The 26,046-nt window shown below is 34.4% G+C and overlaps 1 protein-coding gene across 2 annotated transcripts in view; it reads right to left on the bottom strand.

Annotated features, from left to right (window-relative positions):
* Positions 1 to 4,008: 4,008 nt before the first annotated feature.
* Positions 4,009 to 26,046, bottom strand: part of TMEM26 (transmembrane protein 26) — a 47,447-nt gene continuing 25,409 nt past the window's right edge. Inside the window, exons 5-6 of one of the 2 annotated variants that reach the window (XM_005565768.5) lie at positions 10,870 to 10,946; positions 4,009 to 8,119 (exon numbers count right to left, since the gene is read on the bottom strand). In XM_005565768.5, the coding sequence (XP_005565825.3) occupies positions 7,698 to 8,119; positions 10,870 to 10,946 (499 nt within the window). In that variant the 3' untranslated portion in view covers positions 4,009 to 7,697. Of the gene's footprint in view, positions 8,120 to 10,869; positions 10,947 to 12,072; positions 12,530 to 26,046 lie in introns of those variants that run through there. The other variant, XM_074000776.1, reaches the window with a different exon arrangement.

Below are 26,046 nucleotides of genomic sequence, written 5' to 3'. Positions count from 1 at the left end.
TGTAAACACAGCAATGTAAAGGATAATGGCGTGTTTAGGAGAATACAAGTAGTTTATTATGGTCTTACGGTGGCAGTTATATGTGTTGGGGGTCAGACTGCAGTAATGGGAGACAAAGTTGAAGAATTAGGTTAGGGGCAAATTGTGAAAGTTCTTGAATTATTTTAGAGGGACTTTAGGTTTGATCTTATGGGCAGTGAGGCATCATGAAAGTGTTTTGAAGAGAAGAGATGTGATCAAATGTGCATTTTAGAACAGCCAGCACTGAATGCAGTTTGGAAGATTACTACGGAGGATTAAACCAGGAGGTTGGAAGACCAGTTGGGAAATAATTGCAATCACTGAGGGAACAAATGATGTGATACCAAATTAAGATAGTAGTACTTGGAATACAGAATGTAGGATAAAGATTGAGAGGAAGTATAAGCCGCATAACTGACAGAATTTAGGGATTACTTAGGAAGAAGGTATAAGAAAAAAGAAGCAAGGACCTAGGAAACATCTGGTTTTGGCGTGGGTGCCTTAGTGGCTGGAGATGCTACTAGTCATTGTTTGGAACACAGGAAAGGAGTAGATCAGGGGTTGAGTGTGGTAAGACATATATAATTTTATATATATATTTGTATAATTATATATATGTATAATTATATATATAAAACATATAATTAAATATATATAATTGAGTCTGTAATACTTGCAGAATATCCAGAGGAGATGGAAATCCAGGCATAGAGTCCAGGAAAGAAAAGAGTTTGGGGTTAGAGATACCAATAAAAATCACTAGTTACAGGAATTAGTTGAAACCAAAAGATCCAATGAAATAATTATAGCATTTGACCCACCTGTTCGCTGCCACTTAGGTCATATGGGGACTCTTGCATAATAGAGAGAAATATTCTTTGCCAGAAGGTAGAAACAACCCCCAAGATCCCAGAGCCACAACCATCTGAATTCTTCAGCTATGCATTTGGCAGAAGCTGAACACCAGCATCCATAGAGAAAACATATTTTGTCTTGTAGATCCAATTTTCCTTGCCCAAAATTCTTAGTTTGGATACAAAGACTATACGATATTTGACATATGGCTGGTTTAGAAATGTTTGTTTTCCTCAATAAGTCGATCAGATTTGCATATGATCCATTTGATCACTTACCACAATCAGTGATAAATTTAGTAAATACTTGGCAAAAATCATAAAAGCTTACACACACAAATTAGATGGGCTGTGAATACAGACATGGAAACAGATGCAGATTCTTTCTGAAGTTTTCTATGTCAGGGTTCCTTCACTTCTCAATCTCTTCTGGGGAAACCAGCATGACTGTGTCAATCAAAGTGAAATTTCTTGATGGTTTGTGTTGGTGACTCCATGAATGTCAGGAGTGTGGAAGTGTTAGACTGGCAGCTTCAAAGTAGTCTCCATAGTACTCATCAAGAAAGACCCAGTGCATCTTTTTGGTCAGTTTGATTTTTCTGTGCTCTTCTGTATCTATTCATTATTTCATTTCCCTAGTTTTAGACACTTCATAAGGCAAGCAGAATTTGATATGGTTTAAGGCCTTGATTTATCTAAAACTTCTCAAGATCATCCTTAGTTATAATGAGAAGGTCTTTATTTTCTTGGGTGGAAGTAAATGATGTGCTTTTACTTTATTTGCAAAATGATATCAAAGCATCTGTACATGGCAGTAGGCTGAAGTCAAGCTCACAAGTAGGTGAGGTTTCCTTTGTTATAATTACTTTTCACATTACAAAATAATGCATAATTTTAAAAATTCAAGCTATCAAATATATAAGAATAGTTTTAAAAAGGAGGGAATATCCACGATCATTAGAAACTTGAACATCATTTCGTGTTTATTAGCCACTTGTGAAGGTGTGGATAACATTTACAAAAAGAGTAGCATACTAACTTGTTTCGTATCCTTATTTTTACTTAACAGAATATTTAAGCTATTGTTTCCTATCAACATCAATGCTATGGCTCTACTTCATTCTTTTAAAAAATAACATGGTATTATGTAGTATAGAGGTTACATTATTTAACCATGACTCTATTGATGGACATTATGCTGCAAATATAGAACATACTGAACAGTCTTATACCCACATTTTTGCACACACATAGCTACAGGATACGTTCTTAGAAGTGGAGTTGCTAGGTCAGATGATAAATGTGTTTTTTTCTGACTGCTGTTGCCAAATTGTCTTACAGAGGAGTTGTACCAATTTACACCCTCACTAACTATGAATAAGAATGCCTACTTTCCTTGTTGCCCTCTAATACAGCATTCTAAAGAACTTTTGGGTCTTTGCCAACCAACTAAGTGAAAAACGGTTACCCTGCAGTTGAGTCTGCATTTGAAAAATGGTATTTCATTGTGGTTTGATTTGCATTTCTTCAACTATTCCTTTTGCAGTTAATCATACACTTATGTCTTTTGCTCATTTTTTCAGTGATTTTTTTTTCTTATTTGTAAGAACGGTTTGTTCATTAAGAAAACTAATGCATTGTTATATTTCTTGCAAACAAATTAACTCAGTTCATTGTTCAACATTTGAATTTGCTTATGGTATTTTTACAATGCTAAAATTTTTAATTTTATGAGCTGAAATTTATGACTCTTCTATGGTGTCTCATTTCATATCGTGCTCAAAAAGCATTCTCACCATCGCAATTATAAAAACAAAGTTTTCTGTGCTTATTTTATTTTAAATGTTTAGTTATTTAATCTACCTGGAAATGTTTTAGACATAAGGATTGAGGTAAGGATCTAATTTAATATTTTCCAAAACCTAAACCATTTATAATATTTTACCCCACCCATGATTTATCATATATCAGAATCCCTTGTGTAGCTCAGTCTATTTATTAAACTTATTCTGTTCAGCTTTTTGGCCTGCTTATTCATATTTCAGAACCAAATTCTCTTGGTTATTGTAGTTGTATAATATATGTAAATATATTGAAATATCTCTCTCATTTTTCAACCTTCTTTTGGTATTTTCTAACTATTCTTTCATGCTTATTTTATCATGAAATCTTTAGAATCAACTTGGGCAGTCACAAAAAAATTAATATCTTGTTGATAGCATGATGAAGATTGTACTACTTGATCTATTTATAGATCAATTTAGGGAAAATCGACACTTTAAAAAAAAAAAATCAAGGCTTCTTACCAATCCCCATAAAATAATGTCTTTCTTTTTGTTAAATTATTCATGTATGGCCCTCACAATCATTTTTAAGTTTTCTTCACATAGATCTTATACATTTCCCAAGTTTATTCCTATGTATTTTATAGATTTAGTTTATATTGCAAAGGAAATATCTTCTTCAAGTATATATTCTATGTGATTTTGTATGTAGAAAAGCTATTGATTTTTGTGTGTGATTTCAGATTATCCTTAAGTTTCTTAGGTTTAATATGTTTTCCTTGGATGTTCGAGACTCAGTCTTCTATGAATAAATGATAAATTTGGCTCCTTCTTTCCAATTTCTATACCTCTCATTTCTCTTGTCTGATTTCTCTGACTCCTTTCTCCAGAAAAGAAAATAAGAGTGATGTATTTATGATAGCTTTTGCCACTGAGAAACATTAAGCTTTTATGTAGGAAAAATCTGTCAATTCTTCTGTAGCTTCTGAGTTTCATGTCTTGTTTCAGAAGATCGTTCCCATCCCCCACAGGCTAAAGACAGACTGCATATTTTCTTCTAATATTTATAGTTTTCATTTTACATTTACATCTTTAATCCATCTGGAATTTATTTCTATATATTGCAGGAGATAAAAATCTAACTTTATTTTTTCCAGATGGATTGCAAAATTTCCCAACATCATTTGTAAAATTGGTCAGCCTTTCCTCACTGGTTTGAAATGCCACTTTAATCATATTCTAAATAGATCAGTTTTATTTTTTAAACCAGAGCTTAAAAACCATAAAGGAAATGAATTGCAGTAGAGAACAAAGACATGAAAAACCAGCAAAAAAAATCCACATTAAGGTAAAGTTGTGCACACACTATTTAATACATATAATAAAATACAAAGGCCACTCATAGCAAAATAGTATAAATATGAATACTGCAGAGAAAATATTCTTAAATGGTATTCTAGTAAGGAAGAGTCAGAGGATGAAATAGATACACATAAAATACAAGACCATAGCAGTTAATTATTCAAACATTGTTTAAAGTTACTCCCTGCATATGGAAACTTATTTGAAGGCTCAAAGCTGTAAACATCCTCCAGCTGCCTAGTTTAACCCCAAATCAGATGTTTCTGAGAGCAAATCAGAATGTCCAGTAAGTAAAAAGCAGTCTGAAATTAGAAAAAAGAATAACAATCCCCTTTTTTTCTTGTAATTCAAGACTGTTTGGTTTTTCATTTGCGTCGCTGTAGTATACGTCACCATCCCTCTTTCTTGGCATTGGAGGAGGGCTACAGTGGACAGATGCCTGACATTTGCAATTCTTTCTCTCTTTTAACAGGAAAAGTTGGTTAAGAATTATCAAGAATCAAATGCCAAACATTATTACATTCAACTCTGAAAGATGCATAGAAATCTTAAAGCATGTGCACCTACAAATGCATGCCTTTCCAGAGCTTTGAAAATGTTCAATTAAATAATGAGTTTAATGAGTTAGCAATTAGTATTATAATAGTGAAACCTGATATTCCTTGGCCATATCTATATGGTTCTACGAGGCCTGAAGTGCTATTTGTTAGTGGAACTACAACACAGCCAAGAGAAAATTTGTATCAGACTCTTCACTGGAAGATTATAAAGAATATTATTGGCCAATTCAAAATTTTAGTTTATTATGCTGTTGAAACAGCTCAAATAAAAATTAAAAGAATAATCAAAGATAAGGATAGTTTACTACTATTACTATGTCAAGTCATGTCCTCTGAGAGTCGTCCAGTAAGGGCAAAGGAAACCCACAAGATGATGGTGAGGTGTGTTTACGCACAGTATCATTGAAACATGCACATTGTGTTTTCTTTCACAAGTGGAATGACATGTTTTTAGGAAGGACATTGACTGAGCTTTAATCAAGCATTAAATAACAACTATGGCAAAAATAATAACAGCACCAACAACCTCAAATAAGCCACTTTCTTCAGGAGTCGGGGACTGACCTGCTGTGTGTCTGGGGGAGGGGTTATGATAGAGAGGATGGCTTGCATCACATTATACAGGTGTTGTGAGTCAGTTATCTTATTACAAATAAAATGTAAACAAGTCCCAGGGTGTCCACACATGGGAGGTAATGGATGTTCTAGCCACTTTATAACAAACACTTCGATGTTTTGAAACATTACAGTATTTAGCAGTCTACATTAAAAACGACAATTAACTGAATAAATTTATAATATTTAATCAGGAGTCTTAAGAATGGCTAATATATAACCTAGGTTTAGAGCTTTCTTTCAAATAAACTAAGCAAATGCAGATTGTTTTTTCCTACTATAAAAGCAGCCAGTCTAAGAGAGTGGGAGTACTGGCAGCTAGGTTAACAAATGCTGCCCCAAGCAGATTTTCCTGGAAAACCTTGCAGAACCTGGGTCTATTTTTGCCACTATTATTTGCCAAGATGGTCCTGGGTGCTCTTTGACTTCCTGACCCTCTAAATAAAGCTAGACTTTGGACAGGCTTTTTATTTCTCAAGCCCACGAGGAGTGCTAATTACAAAATACTTTAATTTAAACACTAGAAACTCATTCACGAAGCCAAGCCAAGTCTGAGATTTGAAAGCATTTAAAAATATCCTTGCAACAGCCGTACTACTTTATACTTTATCTATTTTTAGGGCCTCAGTGTTTGTTTTGCTGGAAGAAAAAAATTAAAACATGAAAAGTATGCCATGAGCAAATCTGCAATAATAAGCAGCACATACATGTTGTGGAAGAAAATATTCAACATAAAGCAGTCAACATAAAAACAGATTCTGCTGAGGCATTTTTATAAATAGCAGTTATTATTTTGCTTTCAACTGCTGAGCACTTTAAATAACATGCCCTTAAAAGTTGTCAAGTGCTTTACTTCATATACATATAATTTCTTGATCTTAACTTTCATAAAATTATTATGGAAAATCATAAATTATTCCATTAGTTCCATGTGTCATTTTATAGTCATTATATTGTTAAAATTAGAAGCACAAGGAAGAAAGAAATAAAAACATATGACAATGGCGCTGAAGAAGCCATTTATGAGAAAATATGCATGACTCTGTATAAAAACAGAATTTGTGTATAAAAGTTTGTAGAAAATATTTCTAATAGGTATCATCTCACCCAGAGAGTTACAGATAAAATTGTCCCAACTGGTTGTCATACCAAATTAAGAGCATACCCCACCTTAAATGTCCCTTTGAATTCTCGAGTATACTAATCCGGGGGAATTAGGTTTTGAACCTAAAAGAACAGTTTTGGAACTGCTTGCATCATGTAATTACTGCTATACACCCGAGCAAATTTTCACACTGTATCTTTAAAAGCAAAAATCACTTTAAAAGGTTCTGAATCACCTCCATCTGGAAAGTATAGAGGTATGTAAAGGAAAAGTATGGCTATTTCAATACTGGGAATATGAAGTCTTAATACAAGAAAATAAAGTGAATTGCCTGATTCCCACAACAGGGTAGCACATTCCGACTCCCGTCACTCCACAAGGGCTGTTGGCCCTGGGTGGGGCTGATGCAAGCCTCCATCACCATGTTCCCTGAGACCAAAGGCCACCTCCAATAGTGGCGGTTCAGAGAAGCTGCAGCTTTGTTCTCTACTGCTGGCAGACACCAGAAACCATGGTAACACTTACAGGGCCCGAAACACCTTTATTCACCGCTTCAGAGCTTCCCTGCATCAGCCCACGTGATTCAGCTTGGCAATATAGAAAATGGTAAAGTAGGGTTCAGAAAAATACTGACGAACAGTGCAAATCATGTCCAGAGTAGAAATTGTGACTTTGCTAGCATTTCACCAGTATTTCCTGCCTTGCAACCAGTAGATATGTAACCAAAATGACTTGCTGTGAATTTTGTAGCACCCAAGCCAAAAGCAATAAAATCTCTGTAAGAGCATATGCGCCATGGCAGAATGCAACATCAGCCCAGAAAAATGATTTTCCTGGAAAGGCCTGTGCAGCGATGAATAAGGCTCTCTATGATACGGAAGCTGGGCAGAGATTTTCGCTGCTTCCAGCCCACAGTGAGGTAATTTTAAAGGCACTTTTCCCTTCATTTGTTCTGCATTCACTGAATGTACATTTTTTGATGTCAGAGGGACATTGCAGAAAAGATCAGACGAAATAGTCTGACAATGGAGCCAAAGTTCAAAGCTTCTCTATTTTCAGGTAACAGCCGCGACAGTTCGTCTGCACTAAATCTTTCGAGGGCATGTCACTGTAACCCCTTCCACAGCTTTTCAAACAGTTCAAGACAAACAAATCACTTAGTCGTTGAACAACTATAACATCTGATACCATCACACAGAAGTTGTAGCAATAGTCACTAATCAAAGTTCCTTCTATTCAGTTGAAAAAGAAAATTCCTCAGCTTTGGTTTAAGATCACCTTTTTATGCTGTTCTTTTGAAAATTATTATATGCCAAGGCTGGGGGAGAAGGAGGATCCTCCCTATAAGAAGAACCAGGGAGTCAGGTTCTAGCCGCAGACCCCTGTCAATCAATAACTAAGGGGTGGGTTGGGAATCGTCGGTGACTGGGGAGCCCCGCAAAGGAATAGCCAGGCCCTCCTTAGACTCGCTCTGCCAGTCCCGCGGAGAGGACCCACTCTCAGAGGTCTGTCCCCGGCAACCATGTTCTCCTTTCGGGCCTTCTGACTGACTTCTCAATGAAGCACGGACTGCCAATGCCAGCACCACCAAGCGGTAGAGTTGCAACACCACCACGAGGAAGTTCTTCACTGCAAAGAACACCAGCATCTGATTGATCACTTTGAAATAGGTCATCAGTATGAGACGCACCACAAGGAAGGGGCCATCTTGTATGAAGACGCTGATTCCGATGTTCCACAGATCCGCACTGTACTGGCAAAAGAACAGGCTGGGGAATCCCCTCTCTGTCACAGACACGGGGCAAACGACGTTCTGTACTGAAAACACAGGACAGACTAGTTACTATCTCTCTTGGAAGTGTAGACATATAAGACAATGACATGGGGACAAGTCATTAACAATGGGGACTGTGCTAGTAATAATTCTGTGAATACAGAATGGAAATGAAATGGAATGATCCCGTGATTTAATTCTGAGTGGAACAAGTGAAAACACCTTGCCCTGTGACTTGCATCCAAATAGAAAATGTAAGATCATCTAGTCCTCAACCTGGGCAAAGCACCACATGAAATAGATTCTAGGAGCCAGGCATGGTTACAAGTGCTCATAGCTCAAGCTCCTTGTGAGGCTGAAGCTGCACCACAGGGGGGGAATAAAAAATAAAGGAAGCTGCCATTGTGATCCTGGGATCCACAGTGTAAGGAAGACTCACAGTTACATGCTCACAGCCTCAAGTCAGAGAGCATGACTGCCTCATTTTCCAGCAGTGAGTTGCTGGCGGGGTCACTAAGCCTTCCCGGGCCACAGTTTCTTCCTTTGAAAACTGGGATAACAATCATATCAGTGAGGAGAGGGGTCCCTATTCATTGGCTCATTTTGTTTCCATTAGAATAACAGCCCTGCCTCCTGTCCACTTTTTCCCTGTCCACGTGATCTTCCCGTTAGGATCACGAATGATTTGCTTGATCGATAAGCTTGAGAAACGGAGCAAAGTGTACGTGGCTCTGATCATTCTATATACTCTTTTTAGGATCTACCTGTTTGTTGGTTTACACGTGTGTAAACCAACATGTGTGCAAACTGTGCTGTGAAAATTCAAGTGCTTATATTCAAATTCAAACTTAATTCATATTAAACATATTTTTCAAATGATGGAGGAAAAAAACCTGAATAAATGCCATTGTTATTTTATTTTGTCTTAATTCCTTGTGCTTTGTTTCACAGTTTACAAGAAAGACTGGATATAATTACTGATTTTCCAGTTAAACAAAAGGAGGTCCAATCAACAGAAGAACCTTTTGTCTTAATTTCTCAAATGTAAATTTAATTCAGGGTCAAGGGCAGAAAATAATCCTTTTATAATAATGAAGCCTTCCATTTGGAGTTTTCAAACAAAGAATGCCATCGTCTACTGGAGCCTGCAAATATTATGAAGCTGCTTTGATATGGATAAACATAATGTACTATTTGTTGGAAAATACAATAATGATTTAGTCAGAAGTAACATTTGGTCTTTGTTTTTCAAACAGCTGCATAACATTATCACCCCTGAAAGTTTACAAAATGTCCTTCTTAAATACAAATTTTCTTAGCAAGGCAACAAACCACAAGATATGGGAGGGTGAGGATTGGCAGGGTGAAAGACAAAAGAGAAACCAAGGTTATATCAATGGTAGCCTTTCCTAAGAAATGAGGGCCAGGAAATGGCTCCCAAAGGACCTTCTAAAGGTATTAACTCAATATCTAATGTGATGGCACCTAATATTCTATAAGTGGATACCAACTGGACCAATGAGTCCAGACCATACCTTTCAGGGCTCATTATGACAAAAATCTGTGTGTGTGTGTGTGTGTGTGTGTGTGTGTGTGTGTGTGTTATTAGCATAGATTTGTTTGTAATTATTAATAAGTGATTCCATTTTTGGTATTCCTTAAAAGCTACAGCAAGTTTTCCCATCTATTTCAAATTGTTAATAATTTCAACAAGTGGATGCTATGTTTAAAATGGCCTCAGACCTCTGAGTCTACAAAAGTGAACCAAAAAAGGAGAAAAAAGTTAAATATCCCTGTCCTAAGGATTAATTCTAATCCTGAGGCCAGCAAGTAAGGTGTCATAAATAAACAAGTTGGGCTAAGGAAAATGTAATTATTAATTTCTAGAATTTCTTTGTAGTAAAGTGACATCCAGGAGAATTCTCAAATCAAAATTCTAGGGTTCCAAGAAGTTTTCAGATGACTCCAGATCAACAATGCTCAATTGAACTTTCTGTGATGGTAGAAGTGTCCCATATTACTGCTGTCCAATATGGTAGCCATTTGTGGCAACTGCGCAGTTGAAATGTGGCTAGTATGACTGAGGAATTGGACTTTTAATGTTTTACATTTTTAATTAATTTCAGTTTAAAGAGCCATGTGTGGTTGGTGGTCCCCTGTTGGACAATGAAGCCCTAGATTATTGCTAGTATGAAATGCCTGGGAAAGAGATTACTTCTTGCAAAATCTTAGGGATTTATGTTTTTATTAAAATAAGACCAATGGGATTCCAAGGACCACCAATGAGGACAATTTTAACTGCTCCTATGCCTTCTGAAGTTCTAATACATGGGTCTGGAAAAAGAATGAAAATTACTTCTTATAAATAATAAGAGATAAAACATTTATGGCAGCAACTTGCTAAGCAAAGTGTATATTACTGAGTCATGACAAGAATCTTCAATCCTAGTGACTATGATTATCATCCCTATTTCATGGATGAAAGAAAGCTGAGACACAGAGGTATCACCTGGTTTGCAGGAAGTCTTATAAATCATAACTGATGGAACTGTTGTTTGAAGTAAATATAATGCTGTGCAATTATCTGCTCTGCTATCTTAAGCTTACCATGTACCACAGTGGATCCACTCTTCTTGGCTTACTAAGTTTCAATCTACTTTCCTTCTAAGCTGAACTAGAACTAACACTGGGATATAGACATGATAATCCTTTCACTTGCCTTCTTAGTTTTAGTATAATTGATAATCAAAAGGTGTAATTTTCTGGTTTTTTGCACAAACATCAGGATACTTACCTGCCAGGTCAAGTGGAAACTGCAGCATGCTCCAAGTCCATATAACAAGGATGGCATAGACTAGTGCAGGGCTATTCCTAGAATACAGACAAAATTTTAAATTTGTAATAAAAAGTATGATCACACGCAGAAGAGAAAAATCTTCTCAGCCCATGTTTTTAGTATATTCCTAATAAACCTCTTGTGGCCAAAATATCTTGGTGATTTAATATATCAAGGAAAAAAATCCTTACCTGATAATAATGGAATAATGAAGAAGTGAAAAATAAGTAATCTGAGACTTAAAACCCAACATATGCATGAATTATGACAAAACCTTTGGTCCCATATTGCTGTCTTTAGTTTTATAAAATTATGGAAATATTATGGGAGAGAAATGATAGGGAGGAAAATATAGATATTGACATGGATATTCAAATGACTGATTTCAAGGAATGTCAGCAGGGGAATTAATAATTATTCTAAGAAACCAGGGATCTAATTGAAAAGACATTTCATAAGAGCTAAATGATGCTTAAACACTAAAAGCTCAACATTGAAAGAAAATTGTCATTAGACAGGAAAAAGGTAAGGAGATAAATCCAATAAACAAAGATTTATACCAGATAGGAGGACGTAAGGCAAGTAATAAGCCTGTTTCATTCACCACTGTATCCTTAGTGCCTAGAACAGGGCTTGATGGATACAACATATATTTGTGGAAGGAATGGTTAAATGCACTAAAGAAGGGTCTATATTCAGACAAATATAGAAATGTCTTAGACCTAGGAAAATGGTCATGAAGGCTAAAATCAGAAAGAATAGAGGTTACAGAAATGCAAAGGATATTAAAAAGGGTCACATTTATTTTTAGCAAAGATAGAAAGGAAGTCATCAATTTGAGCTTGGTGGAATAATAATAGATTTTGTTTCCATCTTCTGTCAAAAGAGATTTTCAGATTGAAGAGGTCTGAAAAGCATTAAAGATGAGTAATTGAAACCAAAAGAAATGAGGTGATTGTAAGGGATATCTTTAAATGCTTCAAGTGTAGAGGCATTAAATGCAAAATTAAATCTCAAAACTCTGAGAGAATTTGTAAATGAGATTTCTAAACCATCATTATCTGTCTTGGCAGTTAATGGTGGAGACAAGGTTGGTGATAAAAAAATAAAGTCTCAACTTTCAAAATGAAACAGAAATATGTCTAAAAGCACAAAAGGCACATTTACCATTAATCTCTGGTTAGATTATATAGATGATTCTTTGAAAGATTTCTGAGAGCCCTTTTAGAAGAAGACAGTTATTACGAAGCATCAGCACAGGTTCTCTGAGAAAAATTGCACTCAACTAAACTTAGTTCTTCCTTTGAAAAAAATATAGTTAGGATTACCAAGCAGGTAATGTTATGTAAATCGATGACAGACATTCAGATTAAAACAAGGCTTCTGAAAAAGTCTCCCATAGTGTTCTCATTAACAAAATTAACAAATATTCCAGGTGTGAATACTGTTAGGTAGATTCCTGTGTAAATGGCTCCCCACAGGGGGACTCTCCAATGGGTTGCTGAAGGCTGTGCTTTTGATTCTTTTCTACTTCACATTTTATCATGACTTGGTTGACATTGATGGAAGGCTTCTCATATGCACATATGGCATGGAGCGTGGATAGAAAACCAGTACCCTGGAAGACACAATCAGGATTCCAAAAGAGGTAACTAGATGACCTAGATTAGAATAGAATTGGAAAGAAGAGATAGCATTTCACAGCAGTAGCCATAAAACAGGGCTCAAAGATTTTCCCTTACTATTATCTAATTATGAGTCCACAGTATGACATGATTTATGATTTACCAAAATCAAATAAACTCATAGGTTGCTTCACAAGAAATATAAAGCCTAAAATTTTAAGTGGAAATGCCTTGGGAATGCAGACTATAACTTTTCTCTCTTTACACGGTCAATGTCTATACACAACAGATCTTCAATAAGTGCCTGAATTTTTAAATAATATTATGGACAGTTTCTGATTTCAGACATCCATGCCAGGCAGTTTTCTAAATGCTTAACTCTATGTTCATACTTAATTCTCATACCAGCTCAACAAAGTAGACACAATTGTTATCTTGTTATTTTATCAAGGAGGTAAAAGAGAGTTGAGGAAATGTGTCCAAAATAATGTAGTTATGAATGTTGAGAGCAGAAATCAAAACCAGACAGCTGATTTCAGCATTTACTCCTTTGATCATTACATTATATTATTTCCATGAATGAAATGGAAACTTTTAGCTCTGCTCTATTCTACAAGGTTCAGAACATACCTGAAATATTATGTGTGGTGCTTAATGTATTAGAAGAAACATTTATAAAGTTTCTTGTACCAAAGGGGAAGAAGCAGAATGGTAAAGAATTCAGAGTCATGATATATGTGAGATAGTTCAAGAAACTGAAAACTAGAGAAAATTCCTTAGAAGTTTTATTTCCTATGTTTAAGGACATAATGTGGAAAAGGAATGAAACATTTCTTTTGACTTGAGATGGCCAATTCAGGCTCAAAGGATTTCAGTTGCAACTGTGAGAATTCAAATTTCATCCTAATAGAGGAAAGTAGTTTCTAATAATATTACCTCAAAATAGAACAAGTTGCCACTTGGGGTTAGTATTTCTTCTATTAGTGTAATTTTTCAACAGAGCTTGCAGAAAAAGTTGTTGAGGATATTTTGGCGAGGTTTTTTCAACAGATGCAAACGAAATTTTTCACAACATCTTCTGAAGTTTCATCTAATCCCAAACTTCAATAATTCTTCCAAAAACTATGTGCAATTTGCCTGCAAGGCAGTAGAAAGCAGTGGCAAAGCAGGGGGCTGTGGTGCCAAGTGACCAGAGTTCTAACACCAACTCCAACTCTCATTAAAGAAATAGGATGTGAGACTCTAATTCCAGATTGATCAGTTATTAGTTATATGAATATGAGTAACTAGTTTAACATCTGTATGCTTTAGTTTACCCATTTACATTATGAGGAAGACAATAATAATAATTGGATTATATAATAATTTTATTCAGTATATTATTTAAGCATGTTAAACATATAAAGCTCTTAGAACAGCATGTGACACAAGCTATTATGGTAGATCACTACAAATTAGTTATTTTTGGTTTCATGTCATCTTGAGACTTTATTTGCCTCTCCTGACATGTTTTTGCTTATAAAATGGTGATAATAAGAATATTTACATCATAGTGTGAATGTAAATGCAAAATAACTTACTGAATTAAAGCATTTAAGACTTCTTAGCACACAACAAGTGATAAATAAACATTACATAATTGTAGCAGTAGTAATTTTACTAGTATGTCAGTATGCTTCTTAAAATATTTGTATATTATTCATCATCCTACAAAATAGGGATAAATGATATACTAACCCTAGCCCTACATAAATTCAACTTTAACCATGCAATAATGAATGCACATTTTTGCATATGCATATATTATCTATGCACACACAAAATATGGAAGAATGTGGGTGTTGAAAAACATACTAGTAAAATTATCAAACACAATTTTGGAAAAGTAGGTCAGAAAATTTTTAAAGCAGGCAAATATGAATTATTAGATCAGACAGTAAAAATTCTCAGGAAGGTTAAATGTTAGAATGTAAATAAATCATGGAGATTAATGGCAAACACTCAAGATCTGCAAAGGAATTTTGGGTGGATTTATTCACCACTGTCCCATGTGTATAATCTGCCTTCACAAATGTCAACTGAGAAGCATGTAAGGAGACAATGAACTTGATTCAGAGAGAGACAAAAAAACTTGGGAAGTTTAATTATTAACATTAGTATCACTTTTCTATTTGAAAAACTAGTAAGATAAAAGACTGGCATTTGGTGTATCAGCACACCCAATCTGGTGGTTAAAAATAAAAATAAAAAGTCATATTTTGCCAATTTGCTTAGCTATTTCTTTTTCTAAAAAAAATTTTATTATACTTTAAGTTCTAGGGTACATGTGCACAATGTGCAGGTTAGTTACATATGCATACATGTGCCACGTTGGTGTGCTGCACCCATTAACTCATCATTTACATTAGGTATATCTCCTAATGCTATCCCTCCTCCCTCCCCCCACCCCATGACAGGCCTCGGTGTATGATGTTCTCCTTCCTGTGTCCAAGTGTTCTCATTGTTCAATTCCCACCTATGAGTGAGAACATGTGGTGTTTGGTTTTCTGTTCTTGCAATAGTTTGCTGAGAATGATGGTTTCCAGTTGACTGTAAACTAGTTCAACCATTGTGGAAGACAGTGTGGCAATTCCTCAAGGATCTAGAACTAGAAATACCATTTGACCCAGCCATCCCATTAGTGGGCATACCCCCAGAGGATTATAAATCATGCTGCTATAAAGACACGTGCACATGTATGTTTATTGCAGCACTATTCACAATAGCAAAGACTTGGAACCAACCCAAATGTCCATCAATGACAGACTGGATGAAGAAAATGTGGCACATATACACCACGGAATACTATGCAGCCATAAAAAAGGATGAGTTCATGTCCTTTGTAGGGGCTATTTCTTTTTGGAAGTGTAAATATTCCTGTAGAAAAGAGACAATCAGCAGATAGAATTCATCTAGTTTTTTTTTTTTTTTTTTAAAGAAAATGACAAATACCATCAGAAAAGGAAAAAATGATAGAAAGGAAGAAAAAAATGAAGTATTAACCTATCCTAGAAGAAATATTTCACCATTTCTTCCAGGTGAAAGACAGATTAGCCTCAACTCTGCAAAATAAAAGTAAAACACAATGTAAACATAAGAAGAGTTTCCTTTGTATGGTCGAGTATTCACAGGGAAATGTTAGTAATGCTGTGAGAATAGAATTCTTTTTAATACATGATTTATTAATGTGTTGGCGGGAAAAAAAGACTGCACAAAGTGATCTCCAAAGGTGTAAATGGCCAGGGAACTCTCCGTGGCAATGATGTTGAAATTCTGACTTGTGAAAATGTTGGAAGGTGGCTGTAGTGAAATGAAAAGGTCAGCAAATAATTTCCCCAACAAACATGTATAATATTAAAAAATTGTCAAAAAACAACCATCAGGGCTCTGAAAATCAACCAAAGTCAAACAACAAATTAAGTAACATTTATTCATGAAAAGTTGACCAAGCTTCAGGTAAGAACAGTGAGAATCTGAAGGATTCTTACCACAGATACTCATTCCCCTATCCCCAGCTTGGCTATTTTTTTTTCTTTTAACTGTACTGAATGAAGTTAAACAGATGAGGAAGAATTTATTCAAGACTATTGAAATACAAGAGAAAGATTAAACTCAACTCTGCTAAAACAAAAAGTAGGAGAGTTTTCAAGAACTGGGGTGACCTACTGGAAAAGTACTGGAGAATGTTAGGATGGAGGTTGGTCAATTTGATTAGGCCACTTGTGTTTGGTAATTGGCACTTTTCAAAGTTAGGATCCTACACTCTCACAGAGGCTGGGAGATAGGGGCTCCATCTTTCTTTAAGACTGCATTTTAAATAGATGGCTCCCAGGTCCTTGAGAAAGATATTGTTGGTTTGCAAACCGGCAAGAGGCTGGGAAATTTACATTTCAAAGAGGCAGAAACAGAATTTATGATATCAAGTTTCTTAACGTAAATGCTGTATGAAAAGATAAATTAGGGACTTATAGTCAGAAAAAAAAAAAAACTAAGTTAATTCAAGTTGTGGGAATGCTAACACCATATTGACCAGTTAAAGTGGTAATTTTACCAGTGACGGCTTCGGAGTGGAGTATGAAATCTCACACTCGGTGGTGTGGTCAATAGAAGTAACAAATTTGATTGGAAATATTTTAAAAATATGTAGCTTGTTACTTTGAGACTGCAATCCCATTTGGAGTATAATGAACTAACTTTAAATTTGATAGAGAGATTCTTAAAATGAGAGCTATAGAAGGGCTAGATGAGTACTCCTGTAGGCCTGGCTGACTGAAAAACTGCAGGCGTGTTCAGGGAAGGCCAAAGAGGGCCCAGTGGGAATCAAAAGCTGAGGCAGACATGAAAACATCTTGAACTGTAAATGTGCTATCTGCTCCATGCACAGATCATCAAAGAATGGAAGTCATAAGGGCTCACAGTATTTGATTCCAATCTGCCCAAGTTATTGACTGACCAAAAACGTAGCTATAGGTGTGACCACTAAGATGTCGAACTAAAAATAAAACTAGGTATTTTTTAAAAATCTGAGACATCAGTGACTACAATCCAAGGAGAGATACATTCCTCCAATTAAGAAAACAGATGCAACAAAATGAGAAGCCTCAGCTGGTGGCAGTGGTGGGGAGCCTGAAGATAACATATTGTTAGAATATATTATCCAAAATGCCCAGTTCTCAACAAAGGAAGTATGTGATAAATAAAAGAAAAAAATCCAGAAACATCTAACTTACAATTAAGAGGGAAAACACAACAGTAGAAACTGTCTCTACTGAGGTCCAGACATTGGAGTTAGCAGAAAAATATTTCAAAGCAACTATTATAAATATGTTCAAAGAATGAAAGAAAACTAAGTTTGATTGGTTAAAGAAAAGTCTAATGGCAATGACTCAACAAGTGAGTAAATAAAGATACAGAAACTATGAAAATGATTAAATAGAAACTCTAGAATTGAAAATATGCAAACTAAAGTGAAAATTTCAATAACCTCTACAATTGGACTCTACATCTGGATTTGACATGGCAGAAAAAAAGAATCAGTGACCTAGAAGATAGATCAATAAAAATTATCTAATCTGAAAGACACAGAGTGAAAAAAGATTGAAGAAAAAACAGCAGAGCTTCAGAGACCCGTGGAACACAGTCAGTCATATATATTTTTAATAGGAAACCCAGAAGAAGAAAGATATAAAAGAGAGGAGAAAATATTTAGAGAAATAGTGGCTGAAAATCTTGAGGAAAAACATAATTACAGGTATAAGAAGATCAATAAAGCCCTAGAATAAGTAGAAGCAAATATCCACACTTAGACATATCTCAAACTATAAAAAGCGAAAGAGGAAAAGAAAACATCAAGAGAAAATTGAGTCATGATGTACAGAGTAACAACAAATAAGTACAATTGACCTGCGAGCAAAGTGGGGGTTAGTTAGGAGAACTGACCTCCCCACACACAGTTGAAAATCTCTGTATAATTTTGACTTTTCCAAAACTTAACTACTAATAGCATACTGCTGACTGGAAGTAATATCAATAACATAAACAGTCAATTAACACATATTTTATATGTTACATGTATTACACACTATATTTTTATAATAAAGTAAGCTACAGAAAAGAAAATGTTATTTAGAAAATCATAAGGAAGAGGAAATGTATTTACTATTCATTAGTAGAACTGAATCATCATAAAGCTCTGCATCTTCATTATCTTCACATTGAGTTGGCTGAGAAGGAGGAAGAAGAAGAGAGGCTGGCTGGTCTTGCTATCTCTGGGGTGGAAGAGGTGGAGGAGGTGGAGGAGGTGAAAGGAGAGGCCAGAGAGGCAGGCACACCCAATGTAAGTTTTATTTTTTAAAAATCTGCATATAAATTGACCCACACAGTTCATACTCATGTTGTTTGAAGGTCAACTATAATGGCTAACACTGATCAGAAACAATGAAGGCCAGTAGACAGTGAAATTATATATATGTGTATATATGTAAAATGGTGGATCTTTGTTTTTACTTATTATATGGTTTTGTTGATCTTCTTACACCCATAAACTATGTTTTTCCTCAAATTATATATATATATATGAAAACCCTGTCAACCAATAATTCTTTATATAGCAAAACTATCCTTTAAACATGAAGGCAAAATAAGAACATTTTCAGATTAAAAAAAAAAACTTGGAGTATTTTTTACGACAGATTTGCCTTAGGAGAAACACTAAATAAAGTCTTTCAGGTTGAAAGGAAATTACACCACATAGTAACTGAAATACACATGGAGAAATGAAGTGCATGAAAATGATAAATGTATGGGAAATTAAAAGGAACATATAAATATACAGTTATAGAGACATTTTCTAATATCTTTTTAAAACATTAAAAGATTATATAGAACACTAATTATAACACTGGATTATTCGATTTATAACATACAAAGATATAATATATTTATAAAAACAATAGCAAAAAGGAAGAGGAGGAAACAGAGTTATCAGTAATGGAGCAAGTGGGGCAACAGTGCTATGACCAAATGGAGCCATATTGTTAGGCTTTATCAGAATTAAGTTAATTTTACCCTATAATAGAGTGTAAAATTTTTAAATGTATATTTTAATCCCTAGAGCATCTACTAATAAAATAATTCAAAAAATGTATACAGAAATTAACATCATTGACTTAAAAATGCTCATACAACCACCCCCACCAGAAAAACAAAACAGTAAAGGAGTAACACAGAAATAAAAAGGATGTGAGACATAGAAAAAAAAAAATAGTAAAATGGCAGCTATAAATCTAATCATATCGATAATTACATTAAATATTAATGGTCTAAACACAGTGTACCAGCTTCAATAGTGTCCCTTAAAATTCCATGTCTACCCGAGTCTCAGACTGTGACCTTGTTTAGAAATAGGGTCTTTGCAGATGTAATCAAGTTAAGATGAGGTCATATGGATTAGGGTGGGCCCTAATCCAATGACTAGTGTCTTTATAAAAAAAGGAAAATTTGGAGACACAGACAGACACACTGGGGTGAATGCCATGTGAAGAAAGGGAGAAATTGGAGTGATATATCAACAAACAACAGGACACCAAGAGTTGCTAGCAGCCACCAGAAACTAGGAGAGAAACATGAAGCAGATTTTTCTTCAGAGCCTCCAATAGGAACCAGCACCTTGATTTTGGATTCCTAGCATCTGAAACTGTGAGAGAAGAAATTTCTGTTGTTTTAAGCCACCATATTTGTGGTATTTTGCTATAATAGCCCTAGTAAACTAATGTAAACTTAAATCAAAAGACAAAAACTGTACTCAACTGGGGAGGAAAATGCAGGATCCAACTGTAAGCTGTTTATAAGGGACAGAATGTAGATACATATATACATATAATTTGAAAGTAAAAGAATAAGAAAAGATATCCCTATGCCAACATAAGAAAGCTGGAGTGCCTATATTTGTAGGAGACAAAATTGGCTTTCAGAAAAGAAATATTACTAAAGAAAAAGTGATCATTCATGACAAAATGTTACTACATTGGAAAGATGTTAACAATTCAATTTTGCACACCTACATACACAGCCCCAAAATATATTAAGCAAAAACTGACAGTATTTGAAAGAGAAACAGACATTCCAACAATTAGAATGAAAGATTTCAGTGTTCTACTTTCAGGAATCAATAGAACAACTAGACACAAAATCAGTAAGGATGCAGAAGACTTGAACAACGCTATCAACCAAGGTGATGTAACTAACATTTTATAGAACACTCCACCCAACACCAAGTAAAGACACATTCTTCTCAAGTACACATGGATCTCCAGATAGGCCATATAATAGACCATAAAGTAAGTCTCCATAAATTTAAAAATACTGAAACAATTTAAAGTAGATCCTCAGATGAAAGTAGAATTAAAGCAGAAAACAACAACAACAAAAAGTCTAAGGGATCCCCATATATTTAGAAGTTAAACAGCCAACTTCTAAACAACCCATATAAAAAGAATGCCAGAATAAATTGGAAAATATTTTGAACTGCATTAAGCAACAAAAAAAGACATATAAAATTTATGGGGAGCTGGCAAAGCAGTGCTTACAGGAAAATTCATACTTTAAATGTCTATAGTAGAAAAGATGAAAGGTCTCAAATATAGTAGAAAATATGAAAGGTCAGTAATCAAAGTTTCCATCTGAAGAAATTAGAAAAAAAAAAGAAGAGCAAATTAAATCCAAAGCAAGCATAAGGAAGGAAAAATTAAACATCAGAACAGAAACCCATGAGGTGGAAAACAGAATAACAATAGAGAAAATCAATAAAACCAAAGGCTGGTTATGTTTAAATATCAACAAAATCAATAAACCTGATCAAACCAAAAAAGTAAACATCAGCGCCTCCCCTCACCCCCTAAAAAAATAAGAGAGAAGGCAGAAATTGCTAAACTCAAGAATGAAAAAGGAGGGTACCACAACTCAGTCCACAGAAATTAACACATATATAGTAGATATTATGGACAATTTTATGACAAAAATCTACAACTTAGACAAAATAGAAAAATTCCTAGAAAGGAAAATGTAACCAAAACTGATTTAAGAGGAAATAGAATATCTAAATAGACCTATATAAAGTAATGATATTAAATTTATAATTTAAAAAATCTTCCCACAAAATAACCTTGGTCCAGGTGGCTCCCTAGGTGAATTCTATAAAATATTTAAAGAAGAAATAAGACCAAACCTATGTAAAATCTTTCAGAAAATAAAGAAGGAATACTTCTTGAGGTATTTGATGAAGTCAGCATTACCAAAGACAGAAAAAGATATCATTAGAAAAGAATACTATAGATCAATATGACTCATAAGCAAATGTTAGCAAACTGAATCCAATAACATGTAAAAAGTAATTACAGACTGGGCACAGTGGCTCACACCTATAATCCTAGCACTTTGAGAGGCTTAGGCGGGGGTACTGAGACCAGGCGTTCAAAAGCAGACTGGGAAACATACGGAGATCCTATCTCTACAAAACATAAAATAAATTAGCCAGGTGTGGCATGTGCCTGTGGTCCCAGCTACTTGGGAGGCTGAGCTAGGAAGATCACTTGAGTCCAGGAGGTCAATGGAGTGGTGACCACACTGGGTGGTACCTGGGCCTGGGCTAAAGGGCAAGACCCTGTATCAAAAGAGAAAAAATGTCAAAGTTGGTTTAACATCTGAAAATTAATTAGTGTAATATATTGTTTTAATAGAATAAAAGACAACCAACACTTAATTATCTTAATAAAAGCAGGAAAAGTATTTAACAAAATTTAACACACACCAAAAAATAATCCCTAATAATCTAGAAATAAAAGGAAATTTCTTCAAACTGGTAAAGGGCATCTATACAAAACCTACAACTAATATCATCTTTAATATAGCAAGACAGAATGCTTATCTTTTGAGATTGAAATGTCTACTCTTACTACTTCTATTTGACATTGAAAGAAGTTTTTTTCAGTGCAATAAGGCAAGAAAAATAAATTAAAGGCATACGGATTAGAAAGAATCAAAACAGTCTGTTCACAAGCAGCATGATCTTGTAAGGAGAAAACTTAAGGGATAAAACTAATTAGCAAGTTGAGCATGGCTGTGGTAGTAGATCATCATATAAAGTAAACTGTGTTTCTATTATAGCAATGAAAAATGTGAAAATAAAATTAAAAAAATAATTCTACTAGTAAGAGCATCAAAAAGAATAAAAACTTAGGAAATAGTTAAGAAAAGCAATACAAGCCTTGCACACTGAAAATTACAAAACATTGCTGAGAGAAATTAAGGAATATCTAAACAAAGGATGAGATATTTTGTGTTCACAGATTGGAAAATTTAATATTGTTAAGATGACAATTCTTCCCAAATTGATCTTTAGATTCAATTCATTCTCTACCAAGAGCATAGTAAGTTTTTAAAAAACTTTTTTACCCTTTCTACAACTTGAAAGGAGAATTTTAACAATTATATAAAAATGTAAAGCACCTATAACAGCTAAAACAAATTTTAAAAGAACAATTCTGGAAGACTTACAATATTCAATTTCAAAACTCACTATAGCTATATAATCATGATAGTGTGGTATTGGTATAATGACAAATATATAAAACAATGGAACACAACAGAAAGTCCAGAGAAAAAGCTTTACATCTGTGATCCATTGATTTTTTGACAACGATGCTAAGGCAATATAATAAAGAAAGAATCCTTTCAACAAACGGTACTGGGAAAATTAGTCCCAGCTGGAATGGGCCAGTGCCAAAAATAAAAAATAAACTTGGAACCTTACCTCCCACTGTACACAAAAATTATGTAAAAACAGATAATAGAAACAAATGTAAGAGAACTAAAACATTCCATAAGTGTACGAGTCCATTTTCATGCTGCTGATAAAGACATACCCGGCACTTGGTAATTTGTACAGGAAAAAGAGTTTAATGGACTTACAGTTCCACATGACTGGGGAGCCTTCACAGTCATGGGGGAAGGCAAGAAGGAGCAAGTCACATCTTAGTGACTGACAGCAGGCAAAGACAGCTTGTGCAGGGAAACTCCCACTTTTAAACCATCAGATCTTGTGAGACTCATTCACTATCACAAGAACAGTGCAGGAAAGACCTGTTCCCATAATTCAATCACCTCCCACCGGGTTCCTCCCATGACACCTGGGAATTGTGGGAGTTACAATTCAAGATGAGATTTGGGTGGGGACACAGCCAAACCATATCAATAAGAAAACAAAAGAAATTATATTTCTCATTTAGGGTTGGGAAAATAGTTCCTAGATATGACACCAAAAATGTGAAAGAAAATATTGATAGATTTGAACTTCTTTAAAATTTTAAAAATGTGTTTTTCAAAAGATAACATTAAAAAATTTAAAAACAAGCTGAACACAGGGAAGAAATATTTATATTTAGACATTTGATAAAGGACTTGTATCAAGGATATATAAAGAATTTTTACAACTCAATAATAAAAAGGCAATCCAATAAAAAATGAAGAAAAATATACAGACACATCACCAAAGAAGAGATATGAATAGCTAATATTCCAATGAAAAGATGCTCAGCAACATTAGTTGTTAAAGAACTGCAAATTAATGTCCTGGTGAGATACCACTCTACATCCATCAGAAGGGTATAATAAAAAAGACTGGGGGGAAAACAATTGTTGATAAGGATGTAGAGAAAATGGAATCCTCATACATTGCGGGTGGGAATATAAATTAATACAGTCACTTTAGAAACATCTCAGCAGATTATTAAAAAATTAAAGCTATACTTAGCATATAACCAGCCATTCCACTCTTAGGTGTCTACCAAAGAGAAATGAAAACATAGCCAGGCAAAAGATTGTCAGTGAATCCTCTTTGCAACATCATTCTTAGTATCAAAAAGCTGGAAGTTATCCACATGTACATCTACTACTGAATGAATAAACAAAATGTGGTATATGCGTTTAATGGAACACTAGCAACTAAAGAGGAGCTAAACATGAAACAACATGGATGAATCCCAGAAACATTATGTTACATAAAAAAGCCACACATAAAAGAGTACACATTTTATAATTCAATTTCCATGAAATTTCTAAGAAAGAGAAATCCACAGAGACATAAAGTATATCAGTGGTTGCCTGTTAAGAGTGAAGATTGACTGCAAACAGCCACAGGAATCTTTTGGGAGTGATGGGAATGTTCTAAACCTGGATTGTGGTTATGGATAAACAAATCTATAATTACTAAATATCATTAAACTATAGAATTACAGTTGAAATTTGTGTTATTTAAACCATAACTTCATAAAGCTGTTAAGAAAAAAATGCAGTCAGAAGCTTTACAAATCTATGTAAATGCATAAAACTTAGGTAGATGAACTTTAATGTGAGCCAAAGGAAGGAAATTTATTTAATAAAAAATAGAATTTGACATATTAGCTAGAAAATGGGGAAGAGATTTAGACATTTTTTGTGATGTAGATATCATTGTAGGCTTTCTCCTAAATCTATCAGCCCAAACTATGGATTAAAACATTAGAAAAAGTGAAATGTCATAATAATAGGCAATGCTGAGTAGACTACAATGAAGTGATCCCTTCTTCTATTAGATATAAATATCTTTTACTTATGTATTAAGAATATTCTTCATAATTATCCTCTTGAGCCTAAAAGGGAAGGCTTATGTCCCAGTGGGAAAGGATTAAGGGTCTTCTTCCTTGAAAAGATAGATATTTGCAGTGTCAATTCTTGCAGTATAGGTGAGAACCAAAACAAGAAATCAGAACATGGAAGCTAATTTCTAGGAGAGAGAAAAATTTTATATTCTTCTTGGGCTTTCACTTTGGGAGGGTTTTTGGGAGAGTGGATATTTGAGTAATAGAGGCACATGGGAATTACAGGCACAATGGGAATTACAGAAGGCTACCGTCACAATGTGGTAATATTAAAAATGAAAATGACTTCAAACTGAGACAATGAAAATTGAAACAAATTTTAAAAACAGTAACCATTAAAAACTATGACATAATTTATTGGGCTCCATTAAACATCAGCTTTCCTAGGATATGATACAAGTTTAAAATGATAAAAATATATATTTATGAAGCATTAAGAGTAATTTGTAGGTGATAGAAGAAATTGGGGGTATTTATGGTGTCTTGAAACATCAAGTGCTCCTAAATTCTTGCTGAATTGAAATAGTCTTAATTGAGATAGGCCTGTGTGTCCTTCTACTAATACTTGCTCACAATTTGTTCCCCAATCTCTGCCTAGCTCAGTGCTTGACACATTAGATAACAAATCAGTACTGGGTGAGTGAAAAAATCCCTTATGGTTTTCAAGATTTGGGGTTTTTTTTTTTTTGTTTATTTGGGTTTTTTGTTTGTTTTGCTGGGCAAATCTACTTTTATTCACAAAATTATTTAATATTCAACCTTTATTGGAAAACACAGATCTATAAATTGCTCCTTGGTGTCACTTCTGGATGGGACTACCAACAGTCCATTAAGATAACCGAGTTAGGCATTTCTTATAATTTTATGACTGGCCCCACAAAACATATCCCTCCTTACTACCTCTTTTACTACTCTATGTTTTCTCCCATCTCCCTAAATGTTTTGCATGTACATGTTTATTTCTACATAGGTGGAGTTAATTATGTTTGTTTTGTGATGTGCCTGTCACTTTTATATGCTCTGTCATGATTTCTTGAAGTTTTTCTTGTAACAACATTGTATTTTATTTGAAAATACATTTTACAATGTAAAGTATTGACCATACTTAAGACATTAAAACTACAGAACTAAAATCAACACTATGACGATAATGAATCAATTTAGATTGGATTTTTTAAAAAAATATGTCAACTTAATAAGCTATGAGAAAAATTAGTATAAATGAAACAGGAAATTATCTTGTAAAGGTAGCTCATGGTTATAAATATAATTTGTGC

Source organism: Macaca fascicularis, chromosome 9 (assembly GCF_037993035.2).
Source record: "Macaca fascicularis isolate 582-1 chromosome 9, T2T-MFA8v1.1".
Taxonomy (NCBI): domain Eukaryota; kingdom Metazoa; phylum Chordata; class Mammalia; order Primates; family Cercopithecidae; genus Macaca; species Macaca fascicularis.
This window is presented reverse-complemented; position numbering and strand designations above follow the sequence as displayed.